The 12417-nt window shown below is 47.4% G+C and overlaps 1 protein-coding gene across 1 annotated transcript in view; it reads right to left on the bottom strand.

Moving 5' to 3' along the window:
• Positions 1-373: 373 nt before the first annotated feature.
• MAD1L1 (mitotic arrest deficient 1 like 1) overlaps positions 374-12417 on the bottom strand; it is a 373028-nt gene continuing 360984 nt past the window's right edge. The window contains exon 18 of the mRNA XM_059826248.1: positions 374-1347. Coding sequence (XP_059682231.1) covers positions 1189-1347 — 159 coding nt within the window. The 3' untranslated portion in view covers positions 374-1188. The remainder of the gene's footprint in view (positions 1348-12417) is intronic.

The raw sequence follows: 12417 nt of genomic DNA, 5'->3' as shown, positions 1-12417 counted from the left end.
GCTGATATCAAGAGGAAATCAATATACACAGAAGTTCATAACAAACTAATCTGGTTTACAGCATGAATGAGACTTGCTTGGAAAAACTGAGATAATGATGTCTTCCCTTCTCAAAGCAGTACCAGCATCAGACCATTGACGGGTGATTTGTTATCATGCTTTACACGTGGGAGAGCACAGGGGGGGCACAGTGTATATCCCAAATAAAGGAATCATACATGCAGTTTGGGAAGTGACACTTTATTCTTACGATAGAAGAGCTATATCCATTGTAACACAAAATGTCAGACTTTAGGGGGTGCTCCATCCTCCAAGGAGGAGAAGAGGAGGGAAACCCACAGCAAGGGGAGCAGGTACCCACAGCCTGGTGGGAGGCAGCAGGCTAAAGCCAGCAGCAGTGAGCACACCCCAAAGAGCTCCCTCCCACCTTCCGCAGTCCTGCGATAACCAAGAGCCCAAGAGTCTCGGTGAGGAACAAAAAGCACGCCAGTGACATCTGAGCACACCACACAACATAGAGGTGTCAACACAGGTATAGGGGCTTCAAATGGCCCTTTATGCTTGTGCTTGTCTGCTGAGTGATGGCAGACTCAGGTAACTGGATATCTTGAAAATAATTTCAACTCTGTTAAGTGACAAGCTGTTTGCACAAGCAGGACATATCCACAAAGAACCTGTTACTCATGACTGATCCCAAGGTCCCTGTCCTCAGGGACCAAGCCCTTGGATCCCATTAGGAGAGGACAACCACGGGGGCAGGAAGCACCAGCCTCCCGCAAGGCTCGTCTCTCTGCTGGGCCCAGATTTGGGGGATCCTTTTGGGAAAAGCTGTGAACAGTGATGCTGTGGCTCCTCAAACCAGCAGCTGCCACCATCTTCCCAGAGATGCTGAGACAGCCTGGGGAGTGACGAACACATTTCCCAGTTCAAAGGTGGGGCTTGGGTCTTGGCACAGGAGAGCCCTGGGATGGAGCTAGACTTGCCCTTCCACAGGAGCGAAACGATGCGTTTCAGAGGCATCGGTGGGGTTTGGGAATCAGCATGAAAGAAGGGGGAAGAAGGAGTTCCCTGCAAAACAGAAGCAATCCAATGCCACAAATTAAGGGTGGGAGGGGAGAAAATGTCCTTGCTACCTCAAGTGTCCTGCCAGGGGTGTTCCACACCTGGCTGGCGGCTGGCAGTGGAACGCTAAGTGATGGTCTGGCGGCTGAAGAGGTCGAGGGTGAGGGCGCTGAGGAAGGCCGGGATGCTGTCCTGGCGAAGCAGGTGGAGTTCGATGAGCTCCCGGATAGTTCGCGAGAACTCAGTTTCCAGAAGCTGCATTTTTCCACCGGAGGAGCTGGAGGCCTGAGGGGAAAGAACAAACTCATTAATACAGCAGGGTTTTAATACACCTCCCGCAACGCAGGGGAGAGCTAGCGGCGTCACCCTGAAGCCTTCTTCAGCGCGGATCCGTCTGTAATCAAGGACACGTTATCTGCTGCAGCGCAGGTGGTTGGCACATGGCATAACTGGGCTGTTACGGAGTTGCGCGTTTCCAACGTCCCTGTGCCGGACCCCCCTGTGAGCCTCCCCCAGTGACAACTGGTGCGGTGGGGAGACGAGCGGTTCGACCACCCTGCAAAGAGGCTACACGGGCCAGGCTGTGCCGCCGGCGCAGAACCGGGGTGCCCACATCAGGGTCACCGTTGCCACCACCGCCCAGGTCTCAGGTGGCAGGAGCTACGCACAAGGCCTTTCTCTCCATGAAAACACTTATCCCTGAAGTCGTTCCGCTTCTGTAAGAGGAAGCAGACCTGTTTCTAATTAACACGACTCCTTCCCAATGAGCTGCTGATCCGCCCACATCCCTAAAGTGTTTCTGGATGTTTAAATCAGCCCAGCAGCACATAGCCGAGAGCTCCAGAGGAATTATTCCAGAGATGCTCTCATGAAAATAAGGAAACTCAACATGTGGGAAGACATTACAAATCTCCTGTAACATATAAAACAAGAAAAAAAAACCCTAAACGCAAGAGAAATAAGGAATTCTTGAAGCCTCTCCTGCCTCTGGAGGCACGAAAGCTGCTTGTTTATTAATAAACAGCAAAAACATCACAGCGCAAATGCTAATTTTTTCCCCTGCCATTTTCCTCTTCAAAACGCTCCTGTTCCTAATTGCTCTGCAGCTCTGCTTCCCCTCGGAGCCGAGGCGGGGCAGCGCCGGTGGTGCTGGGCAAAGCCGGCATCCCCCCGGGGTGTGCAGGAGCGGGGCAGATCCCCACCCCAATCAAAGGATGCCAAAAGCCAGGGCAGAGGACTGCCACGTGAAGGGAAAAACATGGCTTTACCTGCTAGGAGAGAAGGGAAACGATAACTGCCGACAGCCCTGGGGAACCTGCTTGTTTCTGATTTCATGTTCTCGGGAGCCTGGATACATTTGATTATGAACTTTTCATGTATGTGTCACTTTGGATTGTGAAGAGTGCAAGGTCCCGAGGATGCTCCCATCACCCCTGAGCCAGGCAGGGAATCTAAACAAGGTTTCTGTGCGGAAAAGTAAATTAGCTTTTGTCTAAATCTCCTCCACTTCGGCTTGGTTGTTTTTCAGCAACTCCAAAGGATGTTCAGTGCTTTAATCCGCTGCTTACTGGAGCTACCCGACTTGCTTTCTGCACGTCTGATGTACCACTGGGTCAGATTAAAGAGGCTAAGTCGGAACTGGGCAGAGATGGCAGATGAAGAAGTCAGTTGGAGGCACAGAGCGGGACGTACATCCACAATCCATGTAAAGCCAAAGGCGCACCGTGGGGCTGTAGCATAGCTAGGAGCTAGTACAGGGGCTGGGTGCTGTGAAAGCAGCACAGGTTTTGTTTTGCAAATCCCCCCTGGGTTCGGCTGACGGGAAGCGCTGGTTTCGGAGGAAGGTCCGAGTATTATGAATGCATCGCTTGTGTCTCCACAGTCAGCGCTGAATTGGATTCATCTAAAATGGGAACTCAAACTCTGTATGAAATACACGCGGCCTCCTTCACAGATTTAAAACACTCTTTGGGCACAGAATTAATTTTCTAAGAATTTACAAGTAAATCCATTAATTGGTTTACTAGTTTAATTAATTAAAGCCAGTTCCTTAAGAAATTTAGCATCCGGTGCCAGACCATTTGCTTGTGTTTTATGATCTCGGAAATGGAGTAACATAAATGTTTTAAATTTCCCCTCTACTTTGAGCTCACTGGTGTTGCGGGTGAAGGCTACATTTGAATAATTTCTTTTTTATGAGATTAATGGTAATTTCTCTCTACTGTTCTTCATAACTGAAGTTTCCTCCTTCAGTAGAGGGAGAAGAATAATATTCAGAGAAGGTTATGCGAACAAATACGTGCTTCTGAGAAGACTGTTATTTCCCATTGAGTTCAATGGGACTGTGGTTTCTCTCGGTGAATGGTCAACAGAGGCACCATCCTCCCCTCCGTGGTTTCCCTCCCCCCAGGAACTCCAAAAAATCCAAAAAACTCAAAAAGCTTCCAAAACCCAGACATCTCACCCAGGTGTCTTATCACCTCTTCTGCAACAGCACCAAGGCAAGAAGGCAGCCACTTGGAAAAAAGGCAATTCTTCCTCTGCCGGGAGATGTTTACATGCTAACTTTAAGGATGGATGCACTTGAAGTTCAGTACACTCAATCTCACACTGCTTTTAAAAAAAATTAGAAACTTTTCTTTTTCTGGGACTGTTTTAAAATTGCTGTCATTGCTACCTTTCTTAATATTTGTTTATATTGCTTTATTTTCTTCACCGATCTGTTCATAATGTAGTACACACTAGGATATATAGATAGGTTTGTTGCTTTGAGTTCAACAGCAGGAGTACCTTTGCAGCATGTGCTTTACAAATAAAGTGATTATACTAAATAATAGCAATGTGGTCCCATTAATTCACAGGATTTCTTTTCAGATGCCAGTCTGAACCCTGCCTGGTGCACCCGGCGAGCCGCAGGCAGAGAGGAAAGCACCAGGGTGGGTGACGTGGGAGTGGGAGCGAGCAGGGGATCACAACAAGGCAGGGGGTGCACAGGGGTGTGCGGGTGCACGGAGCGGGAGGACACTGGAGGGGATGCTCTGCTGAATGAAGGCTGCAGGCTCTGGTTGTTTCATGCCATTTTTGATCAACACAGAGCATCCCTGCGACTCCAGCTCTAAAAACCAGATTTACAAAAGATACAAAACGAAATTTTTCTTACACTGGTTCAAAGCTGTAAGGGCGCTTGAGTCCTCCTCTTCACAGTTCATAGCTAGGACTCCCTCCACTCATTTTCAATCAGTTTTTTAAATTAAAAAAAACCTCTCAACCTTCAAAGAAAAACTGCTGGACAAAACCCCTGCTAACAAGAACTTGCAGGTGACAGCACATACCAACTATTCACATGACACACTCCATGTAATGCAACCGCCATTCACCCCAGTGATGCATCCCTGGAAATTCAAAGTTTAGATGAAGCCAGAAGCCACCCAAGCCCATCTAGGAAGAAAATGTTAAGCTGAGGAACCTAAACAAGTGTCACTGGTCCACAGGGACAGTCCATGAGTGGGGATAGGGCAAGAGAGACCAGAGCATATTCAAACCCAGCCCTAACTGTTCTGCGCCCAACACTATCGACACCTCTTACTCAGAGCTACATCACTATTGTGTGTTGCTGCTTTTAAAGACAAGCGAGAAAGAAAAAGCATCAAGATTTAGAGTCAAACCAAACAGACAGGGTTGAAGGAAAAGCTGAGCCTGTGAGTACCTCCATCCACCCCATAGTCAATGAATGCATAGAGGAGTCAATGCAAGAGGAGACTTTGGGGACCACCATCACACTTCACTCCCCCTTTCCCCACTGCGCTGAGCCAGCCAAGTGCAGCGCTTCACTAGAGATGCAAACATTGCCCCCGTGCCCCCGGTTTCCCCGAGCACAGAGCAGCCCAGGATGCTGAAGCTAAGGACTATGAGAACATCATCTCACAGGTACTCTTTACATAGACCTATATTGGTTTCTTCTAATTCATGGAAAAAATCTGCCTGGCTCACTAAACTACTGAGATTCAGTTCTATGTTATGTTTTATTCAGATCTCAAATACTTGCAAAAGGAAAGATTCCAGCTTTCACTAAGCTCCGTTGCCAGTTCGGTCTGATTTAAGGTCTATCAGGACCTTTTCTAGAAAAGCAATGGAAATCAATCTTTGCCCCGTGTTACCGCACGCTCAGTTCTGCGGGGGGTGGGGGGATGCGACTCCTGCTGTAGATTTGAAGGGTGACACCCCGTTTTTCTCCTTGCAGGCTGGGCTACCCCATAGAGCAATCAGATCAGTGGGCAGATTTCACTATATTGTAAAACACAAGAAGACAGGTCTATTTACCACCTGGTGACATAAACTTGCAGTAGCTGCTCCTGGGTCTGCTCGGAGAAACGAGCCGTTAGTACAATTGTTTTTCCACGAGAATCAAGATCAGCTGCCGCCTGCCAGAAGGAAACATCATAAATCTTCCTCTTAACCCTGGAAACTAGTAAATTATTCAAGGCTTTATAGTTTAGATATACATATAAAAGTCTCTCCAATAACCACCAGTGTGGTAGAAAAGTGAGTTCTTCTCTCCAACAGGGACCATCTTAGCAAGGAGCAGACGACGCAGAAGATGTGGAGCTGCAATAGGCATTCCCAAATGTCCCTGCTGGGGGATGGATCTGCAGCTGGCCAGACCGGGCTGGTAGTGCCGCAATGTTTGGACCATAAAGGAGACTCTATCAACTGTTGTCATTTCAGTATAACATACAGAGCTTCTGACTGCACTGATTTTGCTGAGATGGCTCTTTGTCCCCATGCTGCTGTTGCACAGGAATGCTCCCTGAAAGCCAAGTCCTAGCATTTACTTCTCTGCTTCTTCCACCAGCTGAGGTAGCTACATCAAAAGCGTGATGGTGTCTTCTTAAGTCATGTACAAGCTAACATAGAGTTCAGAAGTGCACTCTGAACTAGATACACCAATTTTTTAGTTTCTTGTATGCCCTTTTCCTCTTCTCTCTGACATATTTTGGTAGCTAAAAACAAGGGACTCCCTAAAGGGGCTCCAAAAGTGCCATCAGCTATAAACTGGCATGTAGTGTGACTTTAATCATGCAAAGGATGCTTCTTGAAAAATATTGGTTGAGCATAAGACCCAATGTCCTGCAGGCCTTCAGACTCTGGAATAAGATTGAAAAGAGGGTGGTTGCACGCCCCAAGGAGAAGGCTGACATGGGGATGTGGTATCATGAGAAAACATGGGATAGAAATGCAGAAAAAGGGAGAAGAGGGCTTCAGCATTCAATACAACCTGATAATCTCATCTAGGCTCCCTTTCCTATGAAAGGTTGGACCAGACGATCTTTCACGGTCCCTTCCAGCCTGGGCTGTTCTATGCTTCTATGATTTCAGCTTGAAGTGGGGATATTCTACCTCTGACTTCCACACTGTGAAAGCACAACTGCCTTTGGGGGTGCAATCCATGCAGGACACGCGCTCCTGCATCTTCAGGCACACTCACCCAAGTGACAGAGGTGGAGTTTCCAAATGGTTTTTGGTGAGCTGACCACAGTGATGGTGGAGCTTTGTGCCAGGTGCAGCAGGCAAGAGAGTTGTGGCTCAGCTTGGGAACCCCAGTTCAAACACCTCCTTAGTGTGAGGAAGGGTGAAGTCTAAGACTTTGGCAGGTCGGCCAGAGTGGCTTTCCACCCCTTGGCACAGTCACAAGCCTTAGCTTTGCAGATGCCACTTGGCTATGCTCTATGGTAGATGGTACTTTTCAAGGCTAAGATGTATCAGGGGTCAAAAAGAGCGAGTGAATCATTGCCCAGTGACATTTACCCAGCGAATGTATCGTGGAGGCTCCATCTCATCTGCTACACTCCTTCCATAAATCACTGTCCATCCTGCGTCCCTACACATAACTGCTCTGAATACATACGGCAAACAGCCCCGTACATGCCAAGGGAAGGGGTAACACAGTTTCATATCCAAGACTCCACACAGAGCTTCTCCCTGCTCCGTTCAGGTCCACAGGCTCCTCTGGCATCACAGGCCATGAGGTGGCCGTGCTCTCCTCTCCTGCTCCAGTTCTTACTGCCATTTCTCTTGTCCTTGTGTTCCCCACCCCACCTTGAAGTTTAGTCTGACATGGGTTATGCACATCTCCCCACCAGATTGATCCCTTCGGCAATTTGCCTTCATCATTCGAATCTCTCAGACCTTCTCTTCGGGTGGGACAGTCACTCCCCCTTCCTCAACGCCTTCCCCCATCAGCAGAAGTCCTCAGGGTCAGCCGCACTGTCTGATCACCTCCCAAAACTTCTGCAGCGCTGTCACTGTGTGCACCACAGAGCCTCTGCCACCAAATGCCTCGGGCACCTTGGCGGTCCTGACGGCCCCTCGCCTCCCTCTGACACCTTCCCCATGGTGCCCACCACCTACCTTGGCACCCGTTAATACACATAAACACTGTCACAGCCCAACAAGCCTATCTGAAAATATCTTTCAAGAGGCTGCCTGCTCTGACCTTTAAATGAGAAAATCCTTTTGTTTCTGCCTCTTGCTTTGGATGCTGAGATTTTTCTAAATGTCAAAGGCCGCCTCGTCCATGTGCGGATATTGAGGGGGGATGCATAGATGCCGAGCGGGCTGGCATCCTCTCCCCGGCTCTGCAAAGCTGATAGATCACCACTATGGGTCACTCTGGACAGGCACACGCACACACATGGGGCAGTCCACCAAGCACAGAGCCAGCCAAAAAAACCGGAGTGCCCAGCAACTACTCAGGGAAAGCGGGTGTGTGTGTGCATGCACGCATGTGGAAACTGCCTGCTGAAGTTATAACAACCCAAACACAAGGTTTTGAGATCTAATTGCTCAAACTTGGCTCTCTCGGGTGATGATATCATTATCAAAATCCCCCAATTGAGTTACGCCTCACCAATCAATCTCTCCTAAGCGTCACGCACTGCTCAAATACCAGGTCCCCAGGTAGCCACTAAATCACTTTAATTAGAGGCTGTTCATTTAAAATTAGAGAAATATTAAAAAAAAACAAAAAAACAAATTGTACCACAAGATGTGCTTACGGCTGGAAATATTTATGAGGTTATTTAGCAAACTGTTTACTGGTTTCCTTCTTTTTTCATGGTAACGGGCAGGTTTCAGCTGGCCTGACAGGACGCCTGCCAAGGTAACTCTCGCAGGATGTGCAGCTCTTCATCAACCAAGCCACCTACCTTTCACAAATGACCATTCCTTGTCTGCAGCAAAGTTTTTCCCCCCTTTAATATCCTCTTTGTAACCCAAAAGAGGAAGAGTACTTCTTTATAATAATTGCTTCTTGCCAAGACCTCTGACCTCCGTGTCGCCAGCTTGCTATATAAAGTGAATTTACGAGGCAGAGAGGGATGGGTGCCTGTAAAGAGCCTTCCAGGAAATGTAATGAAAAAGCTGCTTTTAGCTGCTGAGCAAAGAAAAGCAAGCGCCTGGCAATGCCAAGAAGAAAATTGAAAGCTGGGGTGGGATAAGTGAGAAACAGCCCTGCGTGCACTGAGATTTATAGCAAATGTTTCCTTTCTCTTTCTTATTATTCAACATTGAGATGAACCACAGCACCACAATGTCTTCCGTGCAAGAGGTCAGCTCGTATACTTCCATCTTAACCAGAAACACGACCCAGGCACTATGCACACGAGCGACAGAAGTGATGGGGTCCTGGATGCTGCACCAGCTCAGCAGCAAAGAAACACAGAGTGGGGCGTATCGCATAGCAGTGAGTTTCTCCCCACAACTACGTGTTTTGATCTATGTGAGATTCCTGCACCAGATGTAAAAAGACAAAAAATGTAAAAAAGAGCAGGGACATGCGCTGAAGCACCTACACGCCTCTCGATGGGGAAAACCGGTTGGTGTTAATCCTGGGGGACGGTGCTGTGCGCAGCATAGGGCAAGTCAGCATCTTCTCTCAAAAGGTTTCTCCTACAGGTTAATGCCCTTTAGACTGTCAAATGTGATGCCATAAAAATAAGATCAAAGGTTTTAAAATAAGGGAAGCATATTTTTTGATTCATACTATTACTATTTTATATCTGAATATTCCTATAGAGCTTTTCATCCTGGAAGACAGGTCTTTGAACTGCTGTGATTTCACCTATCACTGAGGAGCAACCCCCGGGGTAAAATGTGACAGCTATTATCAGGGTGCATTAATGTTACTCAACAGTTCAGGACAGACAGAGACAAATATATCCAATTTAAATCATAGGTTTGAAGAACTACTGCTCAGTGTGGATTAATACCCATACATTTTCCAAAAGTGCTTTGAGAATTTTAAAGGACAAGTATTGAAACTAAAATTCCCTGTCTCATCTGTAGGATGCATTCAGCCTCCCACCATTACGCTGTAAATTGAACATCAGTATTGTCAAAGAGGGAAGATGGTAACATAAATGACTCCCCCGTAGCATCTACTTTTGCATCCACAGATTCTGATGGGGATCTCCAAACCAACTATCAAGGAGATTAACCCTGTGGAAATTTGTTGAGGTGATACCTAGAAATGGTTCAGCTGAATACAAGACTGGTGAGAGTAAATCACAGCAGACCATTCACATCACAGAGACAGGAAAATTGCATGGGATGTCCACTCTAAACTAATACTTGCGGCCAGCTGTAAGTTACAGCTTGAGATCATAAATTATAACTTTTTAACAGGCCTCAGGACTGCTAAATAGTGTTCACCAGCCAAATATGTTCATAAACATCATGGAGTGATGATCATGAAGGAGTGTAGATGAGAGCAAGGCACAGCGCTCACAGAATTTTTCCAACCCCATCCTATGAAAACCCAAACTATGAAATTAAGCCCTTAAAGCCAATACCTCATTAAAAGGCTCAGGATCTTTACAAATTAGTGTCCTTCCTTGACATACAGGGAAGCCGTGCTGATTCCCCCAGCCGCACGTATCTCTGACCTACAACGAAGCCTTTCAGAAAAAGCAGCCAAACACACGTTATCCCGACTGCTGTCACAACCACGTGCTGCAGAGCTGGACCGCTCCAGCACCCAGGCTGCAGCTTTCCAACCATCTGCGAGGTGACTGTATTGGACTGGTCAAGCTGCAGAGTGAGTAGCTAACAAGCATTTACAACATCTAGCCCATGTGTTCTGTCTAGTAAAATGCCAACCCATCTGTCTGCAACATTAGTGACTCCATAGAAGCCATATGCAGGAGAGACATAAATTAGGGAGAGAAAAATCTCTCGTTACTTTCTCTGAAATGACTCTGCAGTTGTAGCCTGCAATGCTAGGGACTGGGTGTTATTTAAGTTCTGTTTTCCCAGCCAAATCACAGCCTCACGTAGCTCTCTAGCCCTGCCATCCAGAGGCGGTTTCTGGTCTGCGCCTGGCCCCGATGAACGTGGTGGCTTGGCACAAAGGGAAAAGTAGGCGCAACTCAAACCAGGTCCCAAACCTCTCTCCCAGGAGAGCCAGAAGCACACAGACAACTTGTGTGAGATACCAGGGACTGGCAAATGAACCCAGCACACAAGAATCCCTCATTTAGACAGGGAACTCATCTCATTAACCAGCCAAGCTGCTGATGGCATTCCTCTCCATCCCCCTTGCTGGTAGGAGAGCTGGAAGCAATGGAGGAGCAGAGAACCAAGAACATGAGATGGAAGCACCTATGGAAGAAATGCAAAAAAATCATCTGTGTGGGCTTTAATTAAGATGGCCTGGTTCCCAAAGCTGGGAGATACTCCACTTGTGAACTGCAGCTGTGAGCACAAGCTCTATAAGAGAACATGAGCAGCTAAGTTTGCAAAACCCTGCACCAATAAGAGATGGCTGGAACCACGTGAATTTTGATGGCAACTTTTTGCAAGCTGCTGCGTTGCCAGGGAGATAAGCATCCGCTCCCAGAGCAAGCCACCGCTCACCAACAGGCAGAACTTGCTGGAGCCTTCACCGCTCACTGAGTCACACCAGGCATGCGCCGTTCCTCTGCTTAGCTGCTTCTGCATCATGCTCCTGCCAGGGTCCTCTGTTTTCCTCTCTCTGGATTAGAGCAAGTAAGCAGGAAAACCCAAGACTCACCCCAGCTGAAGTGCCTGCACATGACACAGGATGCAAACAGGTCATACAGACTTCAGGACTCACCAGCTGCCAACTGGAAAAGAATCCCCTCATTTGGGAGCTGGGCATCTAGTTTTGCAAGAGATGGAAGCTGAGTGCACGTTGGAATGGTTAAATGAGCAGATTACACACGCCTGCGAGGCACATCTCACTGGAGCGACTGCTACTCTGCGATACAGCAGACACCAGCGTGTGATTAATACATTTATCCTCCTCATCTTTTTGGTATCCTTCTGGAAGTCTTGTCATGAGCAGGGCAGACGGAAGGCTAAAGAACTGAGCAAGAAGATCCCATGACCAATAATGGCTCAAGAGACTAGAAGTGACAAACTTAATGACAAGCAGACAAGTAGACCTTAGATATGTGGCTGAAGGATGGGACAGTATATGGAGCATGCCTGCTCCCGGCTCATTGAGTTTGCAAGGCTTGTGGGGGAAGGAGTAACAGATGGACCTGATGGCAGATTACAGCTGAAATTCTCACCATGTTTATTCATTACCCTCTTCTAGCTCTTGTTTGCCATAGTCTGGCACCCCAAGATAAAATGCAGGTTTAAGCCTTACATCAAGGAAATTGGTGACACATATTAGCCACCTCTATGCAGAGCCGGTGTTCTGCAGTACAGTCAGCGCTACAGAGAGCAAAGCCACCGCTCAGCTAGGAGCAAGAAGAACTGGTCAATAGTTACCTCTTCCTATGGGACTGTGTGACTCGCTTATAGTTATGATCTGCCAAAGTGGAATTTAAGTGTTGGCTTTGGAAATAGCGTCAGCTGCTGTTGCAACATCAATAACCAAGTTTCACAATCTTAGTGTGAGTTGAGGAAGGCGCTTTTATTGCTCTTGCTTTTTTGCTGGCTCACATGTTCTTCGTTTTTCTTCATTTGAAATCACTGTCATCAGCACGACTGTCAACAGGACCAAAGTGAGCATGAGTTGTCACTACCCAGAAAGTCAAAGAAAGAAAGGCAAGTTGATTTTGAACATGCAAAACGTTTTCCTTGTGTCTTCAAGAATGAGTTTTAACCCTTAAAAGCACATTTCTCAGACTGCATCTATAGCCACAAGTCAAGACTTATACTGGGGGAGAAGGTGTCATTATTTAAAAACTTTCACCATTTCTTTCTCAACTTCAAGACTTTTGGGTGCACGGAGCTGGTGGTTACCAGTTGCTGTATTTGTGGAGTTACTCAACCAGGCTGGCAGTCCATGGGCAGGAAAAACTGAAGACCAAGACAGTAAGGAAA

This window comes from Gavia stellata, chromosome 18 (assembly GCF_030936135.1).
Source record: "Gavia stellata isolate bGavSte3 chromosome 18, bGavSte3.hap2, whole genome shotgun sequence".
NCBI lineage: Eukaryota > Metazoa > Chordata > Aves > Gaviiformes > Gaviidae > Gavia > Gavia stellata.
Note: the sequence above shows the minus strand (reverse complement) of the source record. Positions and strands in the feature narration are given on the sequence as shown.